At 41.7% G+C, this 25,019-nt stretch overlaps 1 protein-coding gene across 1 annotated transcript in view; it reads right to left on the reverse strand.

Annotated features, from left to right (window-relative positions):
• Positions 1-25,019, reverse strand: part of ASTN2 (astrotactin 2) — a 986,509-nt gene that overhangs the window by 592,498 nt on the left and 368,992 nt on the right. The window contains exon 6 of the mRNA XM_033858475.2: positions 15,678-15,824. Within this exon, the coding sequence (XP_033714366.2) occupies positions 15,678-15,824 (147 nt within the window). The remainder of the gene's footprint in view (positions 1-15,677; positions 15,825-25,019) is intronic.

Below are 25,019 nucleotides of genomic sequence, written 5' to 3' on the forward strand. Positions count from 1 at the left end.
TAGCTTTGTAGTATAGTCTGAAGTCAGGAAGCCTGATTCCTCTAGCTCCATTTTTCTTTCTCAAAATTGCTTTGGCTATTCGGGATCTTTTGTGTTTCCATATAAATTGTAAAAATTTTTGTTCTAGTTCTGAGAAAAATGCCATTGGTAGTTTGATAGGGATTGCACTGAATCTGTAGATTGCTTTGCGTAGTATAGTCATTTTCACAATGTTGATTCTTCCAATCCAAGAATGTGGTATATCTCTCCATCTGTTTGTGTTGTCTTTAATTTCTTTCATCAGTGTCTTATAGTTTTCTGCATACAGGTCTATTGCATCCTTAGGTAGTTTTATTCCTAGGTATTTTACTCTTTTTGTTGCAATGGTAAATGGGATTGTTCCCTTAATTTCTCGTTCTGATTTTTTGTTGTTAGTGTATAGGAATGCAAGAGATTTCTGTGTATTAATTTTGTATCCTGCAACTTTACTAAATTCATTGATTAGCTCTAGTAGTTTTCTGGTGGCATCTTTGGGATTTTCTATGCATAGTATCATGTCATCTGCAAACAGCGACAGTTTTACTTCTTCTTTTCCAGTTTGGATTCCTTTTATTTCTTTTTCTTCTCTGAGTGCCATGACTAGGACTTCCAAAACTATGTTGAATAATAGTGGTGAGAGTGGGCACCCTTGTCTTGTTCCTGATCAAGAGGAAATGCTTTCAGTTTTTCACCACTGAGAATAATGTTTGCTGTGGGTTTGTCATATATATTAATCTCCAAAATATACAAGCAGCTCATGCAACTCAATATCAAAAAAAAAAAAATACAACCCAATCAAAAAATGGGCAGAACTATATAGACATTTCTCCAAAGAAGACATACAGATGGCCAAGAAACACATAAAAAGATGCTCAACGTCACTAATTATTAGAGAAATGCAAACGAAAACCACAATGAGGTATCACCTCACACCAGACAGAATGGCCACCATCAAAAAATCTACAAACAATAAATGCCAGGGAGGGTGTGGATAAAAGGGAATCCTCTTGCACTGTGGGTGGGAATGTAAATTGATACAGCCACTATGGAGAACAGTATGGAGGTTCCTTAAAAAACTAAAAACAAAACTACCATATGACCCAGCAATCCCACTATTGGGCATATACCCTGAGAAAAACATAATTCAAAAAGATTCATGTACTCCAATGTTCATTGCAGCTCTATAACAATAGCCAGGGCATAGAAGCAACCTAAATGTCCATCGACAGATGAATGGATAAAGAAGATATGACATATATACATATATAATGGAATATTACTCAGCCATAAAAAGGAATGAAATTGGGTCATTTGTAGTGATATGGATGAACCTAGAGTCTGTCATACAGAGTGAAGTAAATGAGGAAGAGAAAAAGAAATATTGTATATTAATGCATCTATATGGAATCTAGAAAAATTGTACTGATGAACCTACTTGCAGGGCAGGAAAAGAGACGCAGATGTAGAGAATGGACTTGTGGACACAGGGAGGGAAGGGGAGGTTGGGATGTATTGAGAGAGTAGCACTGACATATATACACTGCCACGTGTAAAATAGATAGCTAGTAGGAAGCTGCTGCATAGCACAGGGAGCTCACCTCGGTGCTCTGTGATGATCTAGAGAGGTGGGATGGGGGTGGGTTGGGAGGGAGGCTCAAGACGGAGGGTATATATACATATAGTTGATTCACTTTGTTCTACAGCAGAAACTAACACGACATTGTAATGCAAGTATACTCCAATAAATTTTTTAAAAACAGAGAAATAAAGAAAAAAAAATAAAAATACAGAGGTCCCACTCCTTGTTGGATACTGTGACAAAATTTGGAGGCTATCAAGGTGGAGGAGAGAGACCCTGCCTGAAAGTAGTGTTGCAGGATAACTAGACAGTTACTACAGACCATCATCAAGGTTGTGGTGAAGATGAAACAGGGAGCTTTGGAGGCACAGAGCTGGGGCCCTTGTCTCCCCTGCAAAGTCAAGGTGGTCACATCTTAGCTGAACATTTAAGCACTAGGAAGCAGCAGCTAGGTGGAGTGAAGGGAAAAGAGGATTTAGATGACAGGAAAGGAATGGCTGTAGAGGGAATAAAAGAGAGCCTGGGCCTTCAGGAAACAGCCATTTCATTTGGCTGGAGTGCTAACGAGACAGGAAACGAGCAAAGATGAGGCTGAAAGTATTTTTTGGCTCTCACATTCTACAATTTAGAAAATTGCCAAGCTGGCTGCTTTGCCATGTGCCACATGGCCACTGTGTGCCCTCACCCCTGCACCTACGTTCTCTCTTGAGGCAGAAGCTGCCATTGTTAATTGTTTCCATATTTCAAATGTGACACCAGCTCCAATCACTGGGCCCCTGGGCCTCCCTTCCAGCCTCTGCTTCCATGGCAGCCTGCATGCCCAGCACGTTAATGCTGCATTGGAGTCTCTTCAGGAAATGGCCACCCCCGGAGCCTTCACACTCTCCGGTCACGTCAGCACCTGTGTGAGGGCCAGGACTGATCACTCTCTCCATTCTCCATCCTGGCCCGAAGACTGTGGTGAGACTTCACCTGAAATATTACTCAAATGATTCAAACCTTCAAGAGCGCAGCCTTAAGAGATCTGGCAAATTAATTTTGCTCACAGAGCACAGTGACACCTCTTACTAATAATTTCCAACCAGGTAGGATTTGTAAAGGTCCTAAGACCGTGTGTTCTTCAAAGTTCCTTGTATTTTTCTTTCCTTCTTTTCTACAAACATAACCAAGAGGTGCGCACCTGATTCTTGATCTCACATAGGAAAGTTGGTGCGTGAGCAGAATAGTAATAATAGCTAGCTTTTGGGTGTGTTTACCACGGCCAGGCTCTTGCATTTAACAACCACTTAATCCCCAGGGTCCCGGTCTGATTCCCGGTGCATTAGCATCCCTGTTTTTCCGAAGACGAAGTAGCATCATAGGGAAGGTGGAGTTAGGACTTGAACCCATGCACTCTGCCGTTGGTGTTCATGCACTTCACAGCTTGGCACATACTTCTATTTTGATGTCTGCGGTCACCCGCCTCTAAGGGATCCCAGGTGGCAGATGTCAAGTAGTCTTTGACTCCTTTCCCTCTTTGGCTTCTCCTTGCAATGAGCTGCTAAGTTTCCTCGCTCTCGTTCCATAGGACTCCCTTATCTTCACTCTCACTTCTAATGCCCTTGTTCAGGCATTACCATATAGACTAAATGTAACAGCCCCCTAATAAATTGCTTGCCTTCTGTCTTGGGCCCTCAGACTCACCTTCTACCCTGTGGTCAGTCTGTCCACAGATCTGTATTGAACCCTGACTGTGTACTGGAGACTCCACAAGAACAAGGCAGCTACAGTCTTAGCTCTTAGGGGTTTAAAGCAGCATTATCAGGGGTATTGTTTCCCAGGTCTCAACGATGTGCCGAGTCCTTGTCAAGTGCTTCATGTACAATCATTTGATTGCCCTTTGAGGTGGTTTACTGTCATCATCCCCCTTTCAAAGATGAGTAAACAAGGGCTTAGAAATTAAATAACTAGCTCAATGCTTCATGACTAGGAAATATCAGAGCCAGGTACTGAACTCAGGGAGTGTGCATCTACAGCTCAGACTCTTAACCAAATTAGACATCAAATAAGCAAGTGTGAATGTGCTGAGTGCAAAAAAGAAAAGTTCAGGATCATTTACGAGGGAGACTAACTTAGACTAGGAGAGAGTGATGAAGATGATAATGTCAATAAAAACAAGTATTACCCAGTGTTTAGTGCTTGCCACACATTCTACTAAATACTAGAGAGATATTATCTCATTTAAATTTCCTAAGAGGGAGCTATTATTATTATGTCCACTCCACAGATTAAGAAACACACCGGAGTGTTAAGTAACATTTGTAATATCAAATAACTATTAGTAAGTCATGGAACCAGCAGTTGAGCCCAGATACATCGGACTCTACAGCCCGAACTCTGAACTGCCATACTGCATTGTCTTTTAAGCAACTACCTTACTTATACTCCCTTGCTTAACACCCTTTCGCGGGGGCTTCCCTGGTGGCGCAGTGGTTGAGAGTCTGCCTGTTAATGCAGGGGACACGGGTTCGAGCCCTGGTCTGGGAGGATCCCACATGCTGCGGAGCAACTGGGCCCATGAGCCACAACTATTGAGCCTGCGTGTCTGGAGCCTATGCTCCGCAACAAGAGAGGCCGCGATAGTGAGAGGCCCACGCACCGCGATGAAAAGTGGTCCCCGCTCGCCACAACTAGAGAAAGCCCTCGCACAGAAACGAAGACACAACACAGCAAAAATAAATAAATTAATTAATAAACTCCTACCCCCAACATCTTCTTTAAAAAAAACAACAACCCTTTAGCGGCTTTGTGACCCCCGACCACCTCCACGGTAAAAGCCCAGCACAGAGACCCTTGCTCTTCTCATCTGCGCCTCCTTTTAGTCCCGTTCAAGCCCCACAGAGCCGCAGATGCTCTGGATGCTGTCTGCTCCTGCCGCACCTTTGCTCTTACTGTCCCTTCTGCCTGGAAGGTCATCCTTCTTGTCTTCACTCTCTCTCATCATCTCCAACAAAGCAGAGAGTCTCACTTCCAATCCCTGTCCATCCAGCTTCCTCCGATGGGACAAATCCAAGGCAAATTAAAGCCTCTAGCTCCTTGAAGCTTTACCCAGATCTGGCCAGTGGAAAATACCAGGCTTCCCTGGCGATCTTGCTGACTCTTTTTTTGTTTTCTAATTTTATTTATTTTTTTATACAGCGGGTTCTTATTAGTCATCCATTTTATACACATCAGTGTATACATGTCAATCCCAATCGCCCAATTCATCCCACCGCCACCACCCAGCCCCCGCGGCTTTCCCCCCTTGGTGTCCATACGTTTGTTCTCTACAACTGTGTCTCTATTTCTGCCTTTGCTGACTCTTAACTATATGCCCCTCCTGGTCCAGATTATGATCTGCCTTCTAGTGTTGTCTTTTGCTTTATAGGTATCCAATCACTTTAAATAACAAGTGCAATCCCTTTGAGGGCATGCTTAGCATTTACTGAGCACCTGTTACAGGCTATTTTCATACTGCTTTCTATTTCAACCTCATCAACGCCCTGTGAAGTAGAGGCGAAGAGCTGTACTTTTATAGATGGTGAAATTGATGGTTCAGAGAAGTGAGGTGACTCATCCAAGATCCATAGTTAGTAAGTGGAGGAGTGCAGATTCGTACTGGAGATTTTCTGCTCCTAAATCTCCTGTTCTTTCCCCTACCTCACACTCCCTTAGTGCAGATAAGTATCTGAGTGAGTTCTAGAGTATGAGTCCTGGCACTGAGCAGACACTCAGCAGTGTCAGCTGACGGTCTTGATGGATGGATTCATTGATAAAGTCCAAATGAGAATCAGGGTGAAAGCAGCGGAGGGAAGACATGGAAAGTTCAGGGGTGGTCCGGGCTCTGGGAATAATTCCAAGTAAGGGTGAGATGCCCAGGGACTTTAGCAGAGCTCCAGGAAGTTGCCTACAGCAGCCAAAAAAAACAAAAAAACAAAACAAAACAAAACAAAAAAACAAGGATGTGCAGCTGCAGATATATTTGGGTTGGATAACTCGGAGGCGTGGCTAGGGAGGAAAGCCAAACAGCAAGGCTCTGCTGGGCACCACAGGCCGGGAGTGGGGAGGGGGAAGGGGGGAGGAATGAGCAGGGGGAGGTAGAGAAGCAGGAGGGATACACAGGTTTTAATTATTCCTCCCATCTCATCACTTCCTTCTGAATATGATGCATCCTCCCCCTCCCGTGCTCTTGCTGGCATCCGAGATGTTCAAGGTCCCTCAGCAGCTGAAGCTGCTGCAGTTAAAGACTGACAGGCATCTTTCCCACCACGGCCCAGCTCCCCACCACTTTCTGTTTCATCCCAGCAGCCCTGGGAGCCTGCGGTCCCTGCACAAGCTTGGCTGTGATCCTTCTAAGCATTCTTCAAATGGCAACTTGTGGGCTGTGAAAGGTTTGCTCAGCTGCCTCTGCTCCCAAGATCCTCGCTCAGGGGCTGCCTAGCCACAGACTGTCCCAGACAAGAGTCAGAAAGCAGAGGACTGAGGATGCTAATGGAATGACTGCATAAATACTCTGGAGGTCACATACCTAATGGGATGAGTAAAGAGGGACTCTGAGCCCCAGTATTTCTCATTCTACTGTTAGAATGTTAGGCCAGGGAGGAATTTTAAGACCATCTTGTTCCCTTTCCCACATTTTCCAATGAAAAAATCTGGAAAAAGCCTGGAGAAATAGAGATTTGCCCAAAGTCAAGGTGAATTTGTGGCAGAGGTAGAACCTGATCTTGTCATTGAATAATTCTCTGTCTACTACATCCTGTGGCCACTAATTTGAAATGATTCTGCTCAACCTGTTCCTGCCTGTGTGACATTGAGGTGGTCCAATAAACTCCCTCAGCTTTAGTTTCCCTTAAATTTAAAATGGGGAAAATGCCTGGATCTACCACATGTGGTAATAGAATTAAATGAGGCAATGCTTTGCAAAGCACTCAGCACGGGGCCTGGCACGTAGCAATATTCTGTAAATGTTACCAATTCACAGTGTTGTTATTATCACAGTTACCAGGAGGCTTGAGCAGCAGGGTCTATAGGGATGCAGTGAAAAGTGTCCATGATCGCTCTGGAAAGCCTGTGTCATCCTCACCCACCTCCAGGGAAGCACCGGTGGCTCTAAGACCCAACTCAGGTAGCACCTCCTGAAGACATCCTCTCCTTAGCACCACAAACCATCTCCAGCTTGGGGTACTTGGCTGTTCCTCCCCTATTTTCCCATAGCACACACTGCACAGCCCGTTAAGACTCTTACCACACGTGTTTCCTATTTCATCTGCTTGGTAGTGTCTTACTACCACCAAACTGGGGGAGGCCAGAGATACTGTTTCTTCCATATCTGCATCCCTGAGCATCAAAGCATGCCACAGAGAAGGCGATGTGCTATATTTGCTGACCATAGGAAGGAGGGAGGAAGGAAGGGAAGTAACAGGCACTAGATATGAATCAAGAAGTGGTGATATTATTCATGAATTTTTAACTATTTAATTTCTTCCTTGGGGCCAAGCTAAGCCTCTCTAAAATTGTACCTTCTTCTTACCTGGCCATACACGATAAGACCTCTTCTCAACGTCTTTGTCTTCAAAAATAATAAAACACTGAACAAACAGAAAGGGAAAAGCACAACGTTCTCATCATCAGAGCTATTCTCACAGCTGGCCAAGTGCATGCACACTCATCAGCCCCACTCACACTCAGCTGAGGCAAGGAGTATCAACACTGCTTTTGGAAAGAAAAGTGAGAAGCGGGGGGTGAATTAATATTGCCAAGGTCAGAAAACTAGAAATCAGAAGAAGCGGGAGTAGAACTCACACCCGCTGCGTCACAGATCAGTGCGCCTGACCTCTGTACCACGTGCCCTTCTCTATCCCAGCCCTGCACCACTGCCTCAACCCCACACCACTCTGCAAACACCAAGCCAACCATGATGGCATATCTAACTCCATAGTCCTGAGCTCCATCCCATCAAAGCTCCCACCTGCCATTCTCTCCTCCTAGTCAAAAAGTCAAAGTGGGCTTCTGCTCACAACAGCAGAATTATTAACGAGAATAAATGAAATTCCCCTACCCTCCTGCAGCCATCCTCTGCCTCTAGTTCCTACTAATATATTTTTGGACTTGATCTGCTATCAAAACACAGAAATTAGTCTCCAAATTTGGATGTCAAACTCAGTTATACCTTTTGTTAAGAAGGGAAATTAGTAACAATGCAACCTGGTAGGAAGCCAGGTGAACACCATAGCACAAAGTGCCGTTAAACATCGCAACTGAAATGGCTGCTGTGACATCCTGAAAAGCCTGAACGTGTTCAGCTGCTTAGAATGGTTTTCCGGGGTTTGTTCTCCCCTCAAGCCCCCTGTCACTTTTAACCTGGGGATCAGTTACTCTTTAAGGAAGCTTGAAGCATTTTTTCCTTCCATGGTTTTCTGGACTTAGACTTTTCTAATGAAGAGATTTGAGGGGGAAAAAAACCCAACAGAATCCACTCTAGGGGCTCTCCACAGCTCCCAGCACCAGCTCCAGGCCATTGCTTAGCAAGCTGTCCATTAAGTACAAGAAGAGGGAGAAGGGAACATGTTTTCACAGTTTATAATTATATTACCAGTTTCATTACAGATCTCATTTTAATTCTGACTGAAACCTAGGCTTGCCTTCTCCTGCACTCTCTCACGTATAGTTATTACATCTGGGTTGGAGTTCAACCTATTCTTCCTGATTTCAGCATATTAATATGGTTTATTGGTATTTCACTGCCACTCCCCCCTGGGTGTACTGAATCTCAGCTCAATTTATATTTTCCCCTCTTCCTGGGCTCTGTGATAAGGCTTGTTTCATTTTGGTGTTGCAGGTGGAGAGATGTGAGTTTGATTGGAGTTTCTTATCTTTGGGGATGGGAACAAAAACCTTGGGAAGTGAAGTCAGTCATAAGAAGAGGAGGCAGCCTCAGATTTCTTGCACCGTCATTCCCCAGAATGTATCTTCTTAGGGCATCTGCATCCACCTGCCTGCCCTTTGTCCCTTCACTCATTTCACAGTCATAATTTATTATATGTCTACTGAGTCAGAACCTTCGTTAGGCTTCACAGTAGTTCAGGGCATGAATAAACTGTGGCTTTGCTCTTGAGGAAATTACAGACTAGCTATTAAAATCATTTTATTTATTTATTTATTTTCATTCAACCAAAGCTTTGGGGGCACTCTGTTTTAGGTGCTGTCCCAAGTGCTGAATATAATGTTCAAAACAAACAAATATTATGTCTATCCTTAAGGAGCTCGCAACCTAGTGGGAGAGCTCAACATTAACTAGATAAGACTATAATTACAAATAGAAATGAGTGCGATCAAGGAATAGAGCAGGGCTCAAGGAGAAAGAATAGTTATGGGCCCAACAGAGACTGGGAAATGAAAGGGGAGGTCAACCACTGTACGGTGAATGGAATTTGTACCGAAGAAACTGAGGAAGTGGGGAGAAATTTTCCGAGAGTAAGAAGGACATGTGCAGAGGCCCTGAGGCAGGAGACAGCCAAGGATATTTAAGAAAACAATGTAGAGAAACTGGCATAAGGTGAGGTTAGAGAGGCAGGCAGGGGCCTGATCTTGCTGGGACTTAAAGGCCATGTTAAAGAGTTCAATCTTTATAACAAGTACAATAAGAAGTATTTGAGGGCTTCCCTGGTGGCGCAGTGGTTGAGAGTCTGCCTGCCGAGGCAGGGGATATGGGTTCGTGCCCTGGTCCGGGAAGATCCCACATGCTGCGGAGCAGCTGGGCCTGTGAGCCATGGCCGCTGAGCCTGCGCGTCCGGAGCCTGTGCTCCGCAATGGGAGAGGCCACAACAGTGAGAGGCCCGCGTACCCAAAAAAAAAAAAGAAGTATTTGAACAGATTTATGGGAGGATGCAACATGTTGAGATTTTTCATTTTAAAAGATTGTTCTGTTTGCAATGTCAAGAAAAGACTGGAGAGGCGCTTGATTTAATGCAGGAGGCCAGTTCTTCGGACTATGTCAGTTGTTCCAGTGACACATACCTAACAATAACAGTGATGGAAATTAGATTGTGGGGTTATTAGAAAGATACAAATACAATTCTACATAATTTTCAAGGAAGGAGAGATTATTTCTGATGGGCGTTTCCTTTGAAGAAGTTTTGGGGGTTTTGTTGAAGAAGGTTTTCTGGAGAAAGGAGAAAATTAAGTTAGGTCTTAGACATGGGTAGGATTGCGATACATAGAAATGAGGTAATACAAAGCCAGGCAGTCTATCTGTCTAAATAGTATTAAGTGCGTGCAAAGGAGTTAAGAATGGAAAAGGGAGAGGTCATACTGTAGAGCACTTCTATACCCGAACAGGTTCCATGGTGCTCAGAAGTCTGAAATAAAAACTGAACATTTTAAAACAAAGCTCCGGATGATTCCAGAGAGCAAGATATCCAAGGAACTACTCTTTTTAGGCAAGTAGCCTGGTGGTTTGTGACTAAGCAGTCACCTTCAGTGTGGTGTCACTTCCACTTCTAAGAATTGAAAATACTCCTCCCGTGTATTCAAATCACTGCAAACTTGCTCTGAAGTCACTTATGAACCTCATTCCTTATTAACAGCACAGCCGCACACTGGCTCACTCTCTTGGGTTGAAAGGCATAAAGTAGGGGTGCAAGCAAATAAATGTAGAACAAGATTCATCGTATATCATTTTGTGTTCAAAAGCAGCTACACACGTGGCATATTAATGAACCAGGCCATCCTAATGATGAACATTTCCACTTGAGGATTTCATAGGCTGGTAAGGAATCCATAATCCCCAATTCCTCAGTCCTAGGGAATAGAGAAGACTTGAATACACCTTAGTCCAACCCAAAAGTCAAGGCTAACACATTAACTTGACCTTAACAAACAGATATTTTGGCATAGATGTTTATGCAATGAGCATATCAACATAAAGAACACCGTCTGTGCTTGGGTAGCAGGGTGTATTTAGTCAAGAGACATCACTGGCCATAACCCATTCCTGGGTCTCACTCCATTTCTGAGCCTAGGCAAAGAATGGGTGATACTCACGGATGAGGAAGTAAAGAATAAACAAACATACTCTAAAGGTCCTAAAAATTTAAGTGTTTTAAAAATGTATAGTCTGATAAAATGGCTCTGATGCAAAATATTTTGTACCCTAGCCAAACACATTCCTTCACTTTTCTTCTATGGCTTCATAGAAATAAATGTGGTCATCTATTTTCAGGAAATTCCCTATGATGGGGAACTCATTACCTTGCAAGGACCCCCTTCCAATATTGAAAAAGTATTATCACAACTACTAACATGTATATGATTTATTGAGCCATTACTAGGTCTCAGGTACTGAGCTGAAAGCCTTATGAGCATTATTTCATTTATTCTTCACAACAGCTCTAGGAGATACGTACTGCTATAACCCCCCACTTTATACATGAGACTAAAGCTTAGAAAGGGAAGACATTTTCAGATTAAGACTCAATCTTCTCCCATCTCTGACCACCCTCCTCACCCATATGGCTCTAATTTTGCTTCCTGGGGACTTCCAGAACAAGCCTGCTCCCTTTTCAAGACAAATGATAATTATCATCGTCAATTTTGTGGAAGCATGGGACATGGAAAAAACTTGGATGAGAGGTTCAGGTAGTCTTGGGTTTTCATACCTTGCTTCACTTCTGTGTGTTAATCTGGCCAAATCACTTAACATCTCCAAAAACTACCTTCCATTTATGCAAAAAGAGGATGCTAAATCCTGCCTCAGAGTTCTGATACGAGCATTATATTAGTAACTCCATGTAAAGTGTTTTGAACACTGCCATATTCATAACAGATATGCTCAATAATTCTAAGCTCCCTTTTTGTCTAGTTCCTTCAACTCTTCTTATAGAATGATCTTCCTCCACCCTTTCCTTATGGGGTTTTTAGGTATTGACAATGTTTTTCCAATCCCTTGGCTGCAGTTCCTTTATTTTGGATGCCTTCCAATATATCACTGACCTTCTGTGCTTCTTAAAGCACAACTACCAGAACAAAATGGAACAGAGAACTCTAGGTATAGTGTTATCTATCTACACTGGAGTGGAACCATTTCATCTAGACAGCTTATTCCTTTAAATGTTGTCTCTTCTACTGGCTTACTATAGGGCCAGGATATTTGGTGAATATGTCCTGACATATTATACAATGGGAGCCTCGAGGGATGAAGAAACTAACATCTCCACTCCTATGAGCTTTTAATGTTAACCAATAACCATTCATCAATAATGCCACCTGTAGGGCAATTTGGGTGAAACCCAAATCCATGTGATGAGAGCTGCCTTGTTATAAAACTCATATTGGACCATTCACATGGTATTCAGTGCTATAGGCAATCACTGGAATTGCCATAAGGCAGCTCCATTAATACAGCATTGATCAAGTGTAAGATGGAAGAAACCAAAGCCCCTATCAGGGCTCCAAGAGATCGCAAGGAGTTGTTAATCTGTTAGATGAAAGGAAAGTAACACGTAAAGAGATACTGATGCAGCTCTCAAACTTCTGTTAAGGGATCACCTCAAGTTCTTATTGAGAATATTAATACTTGGGCTCTACTCCTAGAAAGTGGGTCCCCATTTTCTGTTGGGAGAATGGAATGAGCAATGCACAGAGATTATCCACCCACAAGAGGCACTGGGATTGTGCTGTGGAAGGTCTGCTTGCCTAGAACTATTAGACAGCTGTCCACCTGACTTCAGGTGTTGGTTGCTTTCTGGATTCCTGAAGATCCCCCTAAATTGTGTCTCTAATCTTGTATATTCCATGGTTATTTCCAAGTTTTTTGACTTCTGTGCATCCTCTGCCTTAGTTTTCCTTCACTCGGTCTCCCCTTTCTGCTTAGACATCTGGTAGAAGAATCCCACAGAACTTTTCGTAATTCTGCTTTAATTTAGGCCCTGTTCATTCATTCAACACATACTTATTGAGCATCCATCACAGGCCATGCGGTGTGTTTGTCACCAGGGATATTCTTGCCTCACAGACATTCCAGTCTAGAGGCAGAAGCAGACAAGTCTACATGTAGCTATAAAGCTTTAAGTTTATGACAGAGATCAGAATACGAATTACCGGGAAAGGGCACCTTTTAATTTACCACATTTTTGTCTATCCTTTGAAGCCACCACAGTAGTTTTACAGTTTTCTTGGGTAATCCTATTTCCCACCTACTTGCTATCTAAAAATCTGATAAACACGGAATTGTAGGCTTCACAATAATCCTATGAGATAGGTATTATTATCATCCCCATTTTATAGATGCCGAGATTGAGACTCAGAGAGGTAAATAATTCACTTGGCTACAGAAGTGGCAGGTAATAGGGCAAGTATTTGAATTTTGTTTGTATTATTCTATAGTCTCTGATCTCAGCCATTAATCATGACCTTGACCAAGTTACTTAGCCTCTTAGGAGCTCCATTTCTACATGCGTGAAAATAAATGTTCAAAATGTGGATGTCTCTAAGACCTAACATTCTACAATTAATGAATAGTGACTGGTGGTGATAAAAAGTAAGTGCACATGCCTCCAAAAATGGTCAAACTTTGCCCTATTGGTTTTCATCACTCTTACTCTCCCATCCCATGTTCCAGCCACACCCAGGTCCTGGCGATTTTTCCAGTCCCAAGCTCCATGAGCCTACGTGCCTAGCTGCTGCAGTAAATTTTGTCCCTTCTACTTCTGCTAGGCTTCTGCCATTTCATATTCCCATATTTTCCTGTCTTATGTGCACATACGATTTGATAGGGATGAACCAAAAGTCTTCTGCTTTGGTCAAAAAATCAACTGAGTGCATATAAGATGAGAAATACTAAACTTACTTGCAGTTCAATTGAAAAATGGAAATAAAAATTAAAATATAAAGTTAGCTAGTGATTATAACAGAAGAGAAATAGACTCACAGATATAGAGAACAAACTTGTGCTTACCAGAGGGCAAAGGGAAGGTGGGAGGGGCAAGACTGGGGTAGGGGATTAAGAGGTACAAACTACTACATATAAAATAAATACGCTACAAGGATATATAGTATGACACAGGAAATATAGCCAGTATTTTACAATAACTATAAATGGAATATAGTCTTTAAAAATTGTGCAAAATATGTTGTATACCTGAAACTTATATAATATGGCACATCAACTATACCTCAATAAAAATATAATTGAATAAAGTAGGGGCTAGTTCACTATGGTGAAGTAGGAGTAAACACAGGATGCTTTAGTATAAGTCTAGGAGAGAAAGGTGAAAGTTCCACTCTGCACAGAACATACTGAAGGGATTGGTGCTAAGTTGTGAACACTGTAACTTAAAAAATTAGAGATAAAATCAAGTTGCATTAAAATATGGCTGACATATATAAAGGATCTCAAAAACACCTGATACATATCCAATGGGAAAAAGATTTTAAAAAATAATAATGGTACTAATATGGTGCTAGAAGGGTGGTTATCCCTGGGATGGGATTCACTGGGAGGGGGCGTAAGGAAGCTGAAGGTGTTGGAAATGTTTTATGTTTGATCTGGGTGAACTCATGTAAAAATTCATTAAGCTGCATACTTAATATTTCTTCTTTATTATATTTACGATAACTTTCAATACATTTAATAATACTAATGAGGACTTACTGTATAACACAGGGAATTCTACTCAATATTCTGTAATAACCTATATGTGAAAAGAATCTGAAAAAAGAATGAGCATGTGCGTATATATATATAATGTATATATGTATTCACTTTGTTGTACACCTGAAACTAACACAGCTTTGTAAATCAACTGTACTCCAATAAAAACTAATAATAAAAAAGAAGATGTGGTACATATATACAATGGAATACTACCCAGCCATAAAAAAGAAGGAAATAATGCCATTTAAAGCAACATGGATGAAACTAGAGATGATCACACTAAATGAAGTCAGAAAGAGAAAGACAAACATCATATGTTATCACTTATATGTGGAATCTGAAATATGGCACAAATGAACCTATCTACAAAACATAAACAGACTCATGGACATAGAGAACAGACCGGTGGTTGCCAAGGGGGGGGGGGGGAGGAGGGGAGGGATGGAATGGGAGGTTGGGGTTAGCAGTTGTAAGCTATTATACATAGAATGGATAAACAACCAGGTCCTACCGTATATCACAGGAAACTATATTCAATATCCTAAGATAAACCGTAATGGAAAAGAATACAAAAATGTATATATATGTATAACCAAATCACTTTGCTGCACAGCAGAAATTAACACAACATTGTAAATCAACTACACGTCAATAATAAAAAAAAAATTCTTCCCCAAAATGGATACATTTCTGTCATTTGTAATGTATGTAAAGGAAAAGTTATAATATATGTAAATTGTAAAAATAAATAAATAAATAATAATGCCAAGCATTTTGGGAAACACATCACATTCTGCTGGAGTATATAAACTGGAACAATTTTCTGGAGGGCACTTTAGCAACAGATATCAAGCACCTTAATCAGCTTCTTGGACCATGCTTTGTGAATGAGTATAGCAACTACAGTGTCTCATTAATTCAAACTAATTGGGTGAGGAGTAAATGGTAGGATATAACATGCTTGTAAAGGACATTTACAGCGAATGAGATATGAGTACAATCCAGGACACTTAGGAAGTTCCAACAAAGCTCATACAGTCTTCTTTGCCGTATTTTTTAAATAGGAAAGACTATTTTGGGGGGCGGGGAGGTATTTTTAGTTAGGCATAGGACGTACACGCATGATAAGAAAACAGTAGGTTCTCTGAAGTAGCTCAATCTTTCTGCACGCACATTGGAATTCTTTCTTTATTAACAAACCTTACCCTTGCCCATGGAATAAAAGCAGTCTTTAGTTCCATTCAAATAATCCAGGATTTTCAGAGATAAGGACCTCTTAAGGTCTTTGGATGCTCTCTCTCTTTTTTAGTAATATAATTCTGAGGTTGGGCCACGCATGGGGAACATTGGAGCACACAGGGGTGCAAGGTGCCGAGGAGATGTGGGGCATCTCCGACGCTCAGCTCTTACCGTCTGCAATGAAGTGCTCGGGCACATGCAGAGTCACCTTCACAGTGAGTGGACAGGACATCTGACTGCCACACACCATGGCCAGGATGCAGGAGCTCACAGCGATCAGCATCAGGGCCGTCTTGTTCACTGGGCTTTTCAGCAAACCTAGTAACACACACACACACAAAGATACATAAGTCCATGAGGTGAGGAAACAGGAATAGCATGGAATTTGGGAATTCTGTTGTTTTCCAAATGAGAAGCTGGAAAAAGAAACCACATTTTCCAACCTCTGTGCTTGTAGCGACAGCTCAGTGGTCCCCTGTTGGGTCTTTGTTTAACTCTCTGCAAAATGAGCTTATTTATCCCTTTTGGTATAGACGAAAAGAAAAAAACTTCCTCAAAATTGTGGCAATTCTTACTCTTCCCCTCTCAATTAGGTTGGTCATGTTCGATAATATTTAGATGATACTAAACTTTCTACCCATGCTAGAAGCAACCGAGAAGATACTGTGTTGTTGAATTCATAGGGCCTAGGGAAAGGAGCATGGGCTTTGGAGTTTGACCATCTGGGTTCAAATTTGGCCTTCAGCCCTCATTGGCTGTGTGACCTGTTTCAATTTCTGAACCTCGGTTTTCTTATGTGCACGATGAGGATAATAACAGACAGCTCACAGGTGGTTGTGATGATCATGTGTGTGGCATAGTGTATATACAATGTCTGCCATCTAGAAGGGTTTCACGGACTTTGAGGCCGATCAGTTCAAGTTAATTTCCCAAGCATCTACTGATGACCTCCTAGGTGAGACACACATAGAGCAGAATAAGAATAGTTCTTGCTCTGCAGGAGCTTACAGGCTAGGGGGCAAAGGCGGACTTATCCACAGCTAATTAGAATGCAAGGCAAGTTGTGCTAAGAGCTAGTAGAGAGGGCACAAGATGAGAAGGGGAGTTTTGCCTGGGAAAATTAAAGACAATTTCACGGTCACAGTACAATGAGTAGATTGGATCTGCCTGGCAAGGAGAGTGCTGGGCCAGCAAAGAAATTCTAAGGACTATATCCTGAGCCCCCAACGAGTCTCACTATTTGGCTTTACTATTCACATCTAATGTCAAGGCTTTGATTAACATGTCTAGAACAATGCTTCCCAAATTTCTATTATCCACTCTGCTCTTATTTGGAGCAAACCTTTATGCCCAAACCTCCCGGACATCTCTCTCTGAATATCCCATGAGTATGACAAACTAACATGTTCAAAACTGGAGGCGTTACCATCTCCTTAAAGCCTCTTCTTCCTCCTTCTCCTGGGCTCCCCTAAGTATTGAAAGCACTGCCATTTAAACTGGCCAGAAACCTAGATGTCAACTTTCAGTCTTCTGTCTTCCTCCTTTATAGCAACTAAACAGCATGCAGTCCTGTGTACTCTATGTCCTTAGCATTTTCACCTCTTACCCCTGATCTCTTCTATTGTCTGTTTCCTTGTGAGATGAGGGAGGCTAGGCACATCTTCCTATCTAACTCCATGGTGGAACCCCCTGAGCTGTTATAGAGCAACTGGCCACAGGATGTGGTCCACACTGATTAGCCTGGCATCTGAGGCCTTCACAGTGCGTCCCTACATTCATACCTCCTTGCTGCTCTCTCCTACCCAGCCCACGAGCTGGCAGGGCTGCATCACTGCAGTGATGCCAAAGTGAGCGCTCTTCATCATGTTAATATTAGCATAGGAGCTATTTCTTTTGCATAGAAATCCACTTGTTTCCTTGTTTCCCGTCACTCACTGAGATTAATCATAAGTGTAAATCCCTCTCCCTCTAGGGAGAAAGACTGCCTACATTTGTTATGCTTCCTAAAATATCTTATTCAAACACTAGAATCTAGTAACTTGATGGTAAATTCCTTCAGGGCAGGCACTGCGTCTTCGGCTCACCACTGTATCGCAATGCCTACCACAGTGTCTGCAATGTGGTAGCATCTCAGTAAATGCATCATATCTTCCAGCAGTGATAATAAGTACATTAGCAACCAGACACAGGCACGCAACTGTCAAAAATCATGCCAACCATAGACAGCCAACACTCCCAGATAAATGGACCCTGAAGGAACAGGAGCCCCTGACAGCCCACTTTCAGATTTTTGTACGGATACCTATTTTTCTTAATAATCAGTGAGCTGCTTGAGGGAAGGGATCCCACCTTTACCATCTTTATGTCTCTCCTGCCAGGTTCATTGCTCAGAACCTTAAATTGCTTAATTTAAGAATAGGGGCTTTGTGGACAGCTGCCAGGAGGCCCGTCTCCTCAGGACCTGCTGGGTCTTTGGCTACTGGAACACGCAGGGCTGAGTCCATGCTGACGGCCCGGGCTTCAGGACAACCGGGGGTCGAGTCCACACTAACGGAAGCTGGGTCTCCTCAGGACCAACTGGGGCTTCAGCTTTGGGGAACTGTGGGGTCCAGTTCTCTCTCACAGGAGCCTGGTCTCCTCAGGACCTGCCAGGAGGTGATGTTGTTAAGGGAAGAAGGGTAATCGTAAGACCCAAGACATGGTAGCTATTAATATACTCCCCCCATGGTGCCTCTTAATATCATGTGGACTCCTACAAGGGAAATAAGCATCACAACTTTGGTTGAACTTTGTCTGGCCGTGTGGCTGACACGGTCTTGGTGCTCCAGCCGGGTGTCAGGCCTGAGTTTCTGAGGTGGGAGAGCCGAATTGAGGACACTGGTCAACCAGAGACCTCCCAGCCCCACGTAACATCAAACGGCGAAAGTTTTCCCAGAGATCTCCATCTCAACGCTAAGACCCAGCTCCACTCAACGACCAGCAAGCTCCAGTGCTGGACACCCTATGCCAAACAACTAGCAAGACAAGAACACAACCCCACCCATTAGCAGAGAGGCTGCCTAAAATCATAATAAGGCCACAGACACCCCAAAATACACCACCAGACGTGGACCTGCCCACCAGAAAGACAAGATCCAGCCTCATCCACCAGAACACAGGCATTACTCCCCTCCACCAGGAAGCCTACACAACCCACTGAACCAACCTTAGCCACTGGGGGCAGAAACCAAAAACAACAGGAACTACGAACCTGCAGGTTTCAAAAAGGAGACCCCAGGCACAGAAGTTAAGAAAAATGAGAAAACAGAAAAACACAAGCAGATGAAGGAGCAAGATAAAAACCTACCAGATCTAACACATGAAGAGGAAATAGGCAGTCTACCTGAAAAAGAATTCAGAGTAATGATAGCAAGGATGATACAAAATCTTGGAACTAGAATGGAGAAACTACAAGAAATGTTTAACAAGGACCTAGAAGAACTAAAGAGCAAACAAACAATGATAAACAAGACAATAAATGAAATTAAAAGTTCTCTGGTAGGAATCAACAACAGAATAACGGAGGCAGAAGAACGAATAAGTGATCTGGAAGACAGAAGGGTGGAATTCACTGCTGCACAAGAGAATAAACAAAAAAGAATGAAAAGAAATGAAGACAGCCTAAGAGACCTCTGGGACAACATTAAATGCAACAACATTCACATTATAGGTGTCCCAGAAGGAGAAGAGAGAGAGAAAGGACCAGAGAAAATATTTGAAGTTATTATCGGTGAAAACTTCCTTAACATGGGAAAGGGAATAGCCACCCAAGTCCAGGAAGCACAGAGAGTCCCATACAGGATAAACTCAAGGAGAAACACGCCAAGACACATAGTAATCAAACTGGCAAAAATGAAAGACAAAGAAAAATTATTGAAAGCAGCAACAGAAAAACGACAAATAACATACAAGGGAACTCCCATAAGGTTAACAGCTGATTTCTCAGCAGAAACTCTACAAGCCAGAAGGGAGTGGCATGATATACATAAAGTGATGAAAGGGAAGAACCTACAACCAAGATCACTCTATGCAACAAGGATCTCATTCAGATTTGACGGAGAAATTAAAACCTTTACAGACAATCAAAAGCTAAGAGAATTCAGCACCACCAAACCAGCTCTACAACAAATGCTAAAGGAATTTCTCTAAGTGGGAAACACAAGAGAAGAAAAGGACCTATAAAAACAAACCCAAAACGATTAAGAAAATGGTCATAGGAACATACATATAAATAATTACCTTAAACGTGAATGGATTAAATGCTCCAACCAAAAGACACAGGCTTGCTGAATGGATACAAAAACAAGACGCATATATATGCTGTCTACAAGAGACCCACTTCAGACCTAGGGACACATACAGACTGAAAGTGAGGGGATGGAAAAAGAAATTCCATGCAAATGGAAATCAAAAGAAAGCTGGAGTAGCAATACTCATATCAGACAAAATAGACTTTAAAATACAAGAGACAGTGTTACAAGAGACAAGGAGGACACTACATAATGATGAAGGGATCAATCCAAGAAGAAGATATAACAACTGTAAATATTTATGCACCCAACATAGGAGCACCTCAATACATAAGGCAAATGCTAACAGCCATACAAGGGGAAATCGGCAGTACACAATAACAGTAGGGGACTTTAACACCCCACTTTCACCAATGGACAGATCATCCAAAACGAAAATAAACAGTAAACACACACTTTAAATGATACATTAAACAAGATGGATTTAATTGATACATATAGGACATTCCAACCAAAAAAAACAGAATACACATTTTTCTCAAGTGCTCAAGGAACATTCTCCAGGATAGATCATATCTTGGGTCACAAATCAAGCCTTCGTAAATTTAAGAAAGTTGAAATTGTATCAAGTATGCTTTCTGACCACAACGGTATGAGACTAGGTATCAATTACAGGAAAAAATCTGTAAAAATTACAAACACACAGAGGCTAAACAATACACTACTAAATAACCAAGAGATCACTGAAGAAATCAAAGAGCAAATCAAAAAATACCTAGAGACAAATGACAATGAAAACACCAAAACCCAAAACCTATGGGATGCAGCAAAAGCAGTTCTAAGAGGGAAGTTTATAGCAATACAATTCTACCTCAAGAAACAAGAAACATCTCAAATAAACAACCTAACATTACACCTAAAGCAATTAGAGAAAGAAGAACAAAAGAACCCCAAACTTCGCAGAAGGAAAGAAATCCTAAAGATCAGATCAGAAATAAATGAAAAAGGAATGAAGGAAACTATAGCAAAGATCAATAAAACTAAAAGCTGGTTCTTTGAGAAGATAAACAAAATTGATAAACCATTAGCCAGAATCATCAAGAAAAAAAGGGAGAAGAGTCAATTCAATAGAATTAGAAATGAAAATGGAGAAGTAACAACTGACACTGCAGAAATACAAAGGATCATGAGACATTACTACAAGCAACTATATGCCAATAAAATGGACAACCTGGAAGAAATGGACACATTCTTAGACAAGCACAACCTTCTAAGACTGAACCAGGAAGAAATAGAAAATATAAACAGACCAATCACAAGAAATGAAATTAAAACTGTGATTAAAAATCTTCCAACACACAAAAGCCCAGGACCAGACGGCTTCACGGGTAAATCCAATCAAACATTAAGAGAAGAGCTAACACCTATCCTTCTGAAACTCCTCCAAATATAACAGAGGGAGGAACACTCCCAAACTCATTCTACGAGGCCACCATCACCCTGATACCAAAACCAGACAAAGATGTCACAAAAAAAGAAAACTACAGGCTAGTATCACTGATAAACATAGATGCAAAAATCCTCAACAAAATACTAGCAAACAGAATCCAACAGCACATGAAAAGGATCATACACCATGATCAAGTAGGGTTTATCCCAGGAATGCAAGGATTCTTCAATATAGGCAAAGCAATCAATGTGATACACCATATTAACAAACTGAAGGATAAAAACCCTATGATAATATCAGTAGGTGCAGAAAAAGCTTTTGACAAAATTCAACACCCATTTATGATAAAAACCCTCTACAAAATAGGTGGAGAGAGAAACTACCTCAACATAATAAAGGCCATATATGACAAACCAACAGCCAACATCGTTCTCAATGGTGAAAAACTGAAACCATTTCCACTACGATCAGTAACAAGAGAAGGTTGCCCACTCTCACCACTATTATTCTACATAGTTTTGGAAGTTTTAGCCATAGCAGTCAGAGAAGAAAAAGAAATAAAAGGAATCCAAGTCGGAAAAGAAGAAGTAAAGCTGTCACTGTTTGCAGATGACATGATACTATACATAGAGAATCCTAAAGATGCTACCAGAAAACTACTAGAGATAATCAATGAATTTGGTAAAGTAGCAGGATACAAAATTAATGCACAGAAATCTCTGGCATTCCTATACACTAATGATGAAAAATCTGAAAGAGAAATTTAGGAAACAATTCCATTTACCACTGCAACAAAAAGAATAAAATACCTAGGAATAAATCTACCTATGGAGACACAAGACCTGTATGCAAAAAATTATAAGACATTGATGAAAGAAATTAAAGATGACACAAACAGATGGAGAGATATACCATGTTCTTGGATTGGCAGAATCAACATTGTGAAAGGACTATACTATCCAAAGCAATCTACAGATTCAGTGCAATCCCTATCAAACTACCAATGGCATTTTTCACGGAAGTAGAACAAAAATCTCACAATTCGTATGGAAACACAAAAGACCCCGAATAGCCAAAGCAATCTTGAGAAAGAAAAACGGAGCTGGAAGAATCAGGCTCCCTGACTTCAGACTATATTAGAAAGCTACAGCAATCAAGACAGTATGGTACTGGCACAAAAACAGAAATATAGATCAACGGAACAGGATAGAAAGCCCAGAGATTAACCCACGCATATATGGTTACCTTATCTTTGACAAAGGAGGCAAGAATATACAGTGGAGAAAAGACAGCCTCTTCAATAAGTGGTGCTTGGAAAACTGGACAGCTACATGTAAAAGAATGAGATTAGAACACTCCATCACACCATACACAAAAATAAACTCAAAATGAATTAAAGACCTAAATGTAAGGCCAGACATTATAAAACTCTTAGAGGAAAACATAGGCAGAACACTCTAGGACATAAATCACAGCAAGATCCTTTCTGAGAAATGGAAATAAAAACAAAAATAAACAAATGGGACCTAATGAAACTTAAAAGCTTTTGCACAGCAAAGGAAAACATAAACAAGATGAAAAGACAACCTCCAGAATGGGAGAAAATATTTGCAAATGAAGCAACTGACAAAGGATTAATCTCCAAAATTTACAAGCAGTTCATGCAGCTCAATATGAAAAAAGCAAACAACCTAATCCAAAAATGGGCAGGAGACCTAAACAGATATTTCTCCAAAGAAGATACACAGATTGCCAACAAACACATGAAAGAATGCTCAACATCACTAATCACTAGAGAAATGCAAATCAAAACTACAGTGAGGTATCACCTCACACCGGTCAGATTGGCCGTCATCAAAAATCTACAAACAATAAATACTGGACAGGGTGTGGAGAAAAGGGAACCCTCTTGCACTGTTGGTGAGAATGTAAATTGATACAGCCCCTATGGAGAACAGTATGGAGGTTCCTTAAAAAACTAAAAATAGAACTACCATACGACCCAGCAATCCCACTACTGGGCATATACCCTGAGAAAACCATAATTCCGAAAGAGTCATGTACCACAGTGTTCATTGCAGGTCTATTTACAACAGCCAGGACATGGAAGCAACCTAAGCATCCATCATCGGAGGAATGGATAAAGAAGATGTGGCACATATATACAATGGAATATTACTCAGCCATAAAAAGAAACGATACTGAGTTTTTTGTAGTGAGGTGGATGGACCTAGAGACTGCCATACAGAGTGACGTAAGAGAAAAACAAATACCATATGCCAACACATATATATGGAATCTAAAAACAGAGAAAAACAAAAGGTTCTGAAGAACCTAGGGGCACGACAGGGATAAAGATGCAGACATAGAGAATGGACTTGAGGTCATGGGGAGGGGCAAGGGTAAGCTGGGACGAAGTGAGAGAGTGGCATGGGCGTATACATCTTTTTACATAAAGATGTAAAAAAACCCAAAAAGATGTTAAATAAATAAATACATACATACATAACTAAATAAAAGAATAGGGGCTTTGTCTTTATTGCCAGTCTTAGAATAAGGCATAGCCTATGGTAGGGACGATTCATATACTTGTGGTTGCTATAGTTGGTAAGTATTAGTTAACTAGAAGAGCAGTTAAGATAAAAAGATGGTTGTGGTATCAGGGGACAGAAAATCTCTTAACTTAAAAGGACCACATAAAAAAAGGAACACATTTTCTCTCTCATCTGGGAGCCACAAGAAGCTGTTTCAAACTCTGATAATATCAACAGTTTCATAACTGAACAGCAGAAGCAAGGTAACGTCGATGTTTTCTACCAGAAAGGGTATGGACTAAGCATTGTTGCCTCGCATAGGTCTTTCTTTAAGAAGTCAACATATGGGGCTTCCCTGGTGGCGCAGTGGTTGAGAGTCCTCCTGCCGATGCAGGGGACACGGGTTTGTGCCCTGGTCCGGGAAGATCCCACATGCCGCGGAGCGGCTGGGCCCGTGAGCCATGGCCGCTGAGCCTGTGCGTCCGGAGCCTGTGCTCCGCAACGGGAGAGATCACAACAGTGAGAGGCCCGCGTACCGCAAAAAAAAAAAAAAAAAAAAAAGAAAAAAAGAAAAGAAGTCAACATATGACTCCTAGCCTAGATATCTAGATATTTAACATCCCACCCCACCCCCCGACCCCCGTTCCCAGCTAACAGCAGCAGCACTGAGTTTCCAGTCTGGACTCTAAGGAGGCTGATTTCAAGAGAAAGAACATGTAAACATGAGTCCAGCAGGAACAAACTCTTGGGAAGGTGAACCAGGTCCAGAGCGTGAGATGTGAAAGGTGGTTAGAGGCGCCTGGCATTGGGGAGTGGACTCCCTGGAAGGACAGTAGTGCCCTGTGAGTGTCCAAGAAGGCATCTCTCAGACTGGCCCATGCAGCAGCAGAAACAGATGTGACCAAGGCATTCCTTTCACTAATTAAACAACTACCAGACGTACCACCCAGGCTCCATGAGGCTGATTTCTAGTTGGGGGAAGAGGGTTGACGGGTAGGAGTAGGATTGCTTGTACTAGCTCCCTGGGCTCATGCTGGGCTAATTGCATCCCCTATATTTAAATCTTCACGGTAATCCAAGGTCTTTAAGAGTCAATACGGTGGGGAGTAAAGTCACATTAGCTTGTTGGCCCTTTGTTTTCTTATCTGGAGAATAGGAATAAAATGACATTTCCTTCAAGAGTGTTGTAAGACCTAAATGAGACAGAAAATGTCAAATGACCAGCACAGTTTCTGGCACA

The sequence above is a fragment of the Tursiops truncatus genome, chromosome 6 (genome assembly GCF_011762595.2).
Source record: "Tursiops truncatus isolate mTurTru1 chromosome 6, mTurTru1.mat.Y, whole genome shotgun sequence".
NCBI lineage: Eukaryota > Metazoa > Chordata > Mammalia > Artiodactyla > Delphinidae > Tursiops > Tursiops truncatus.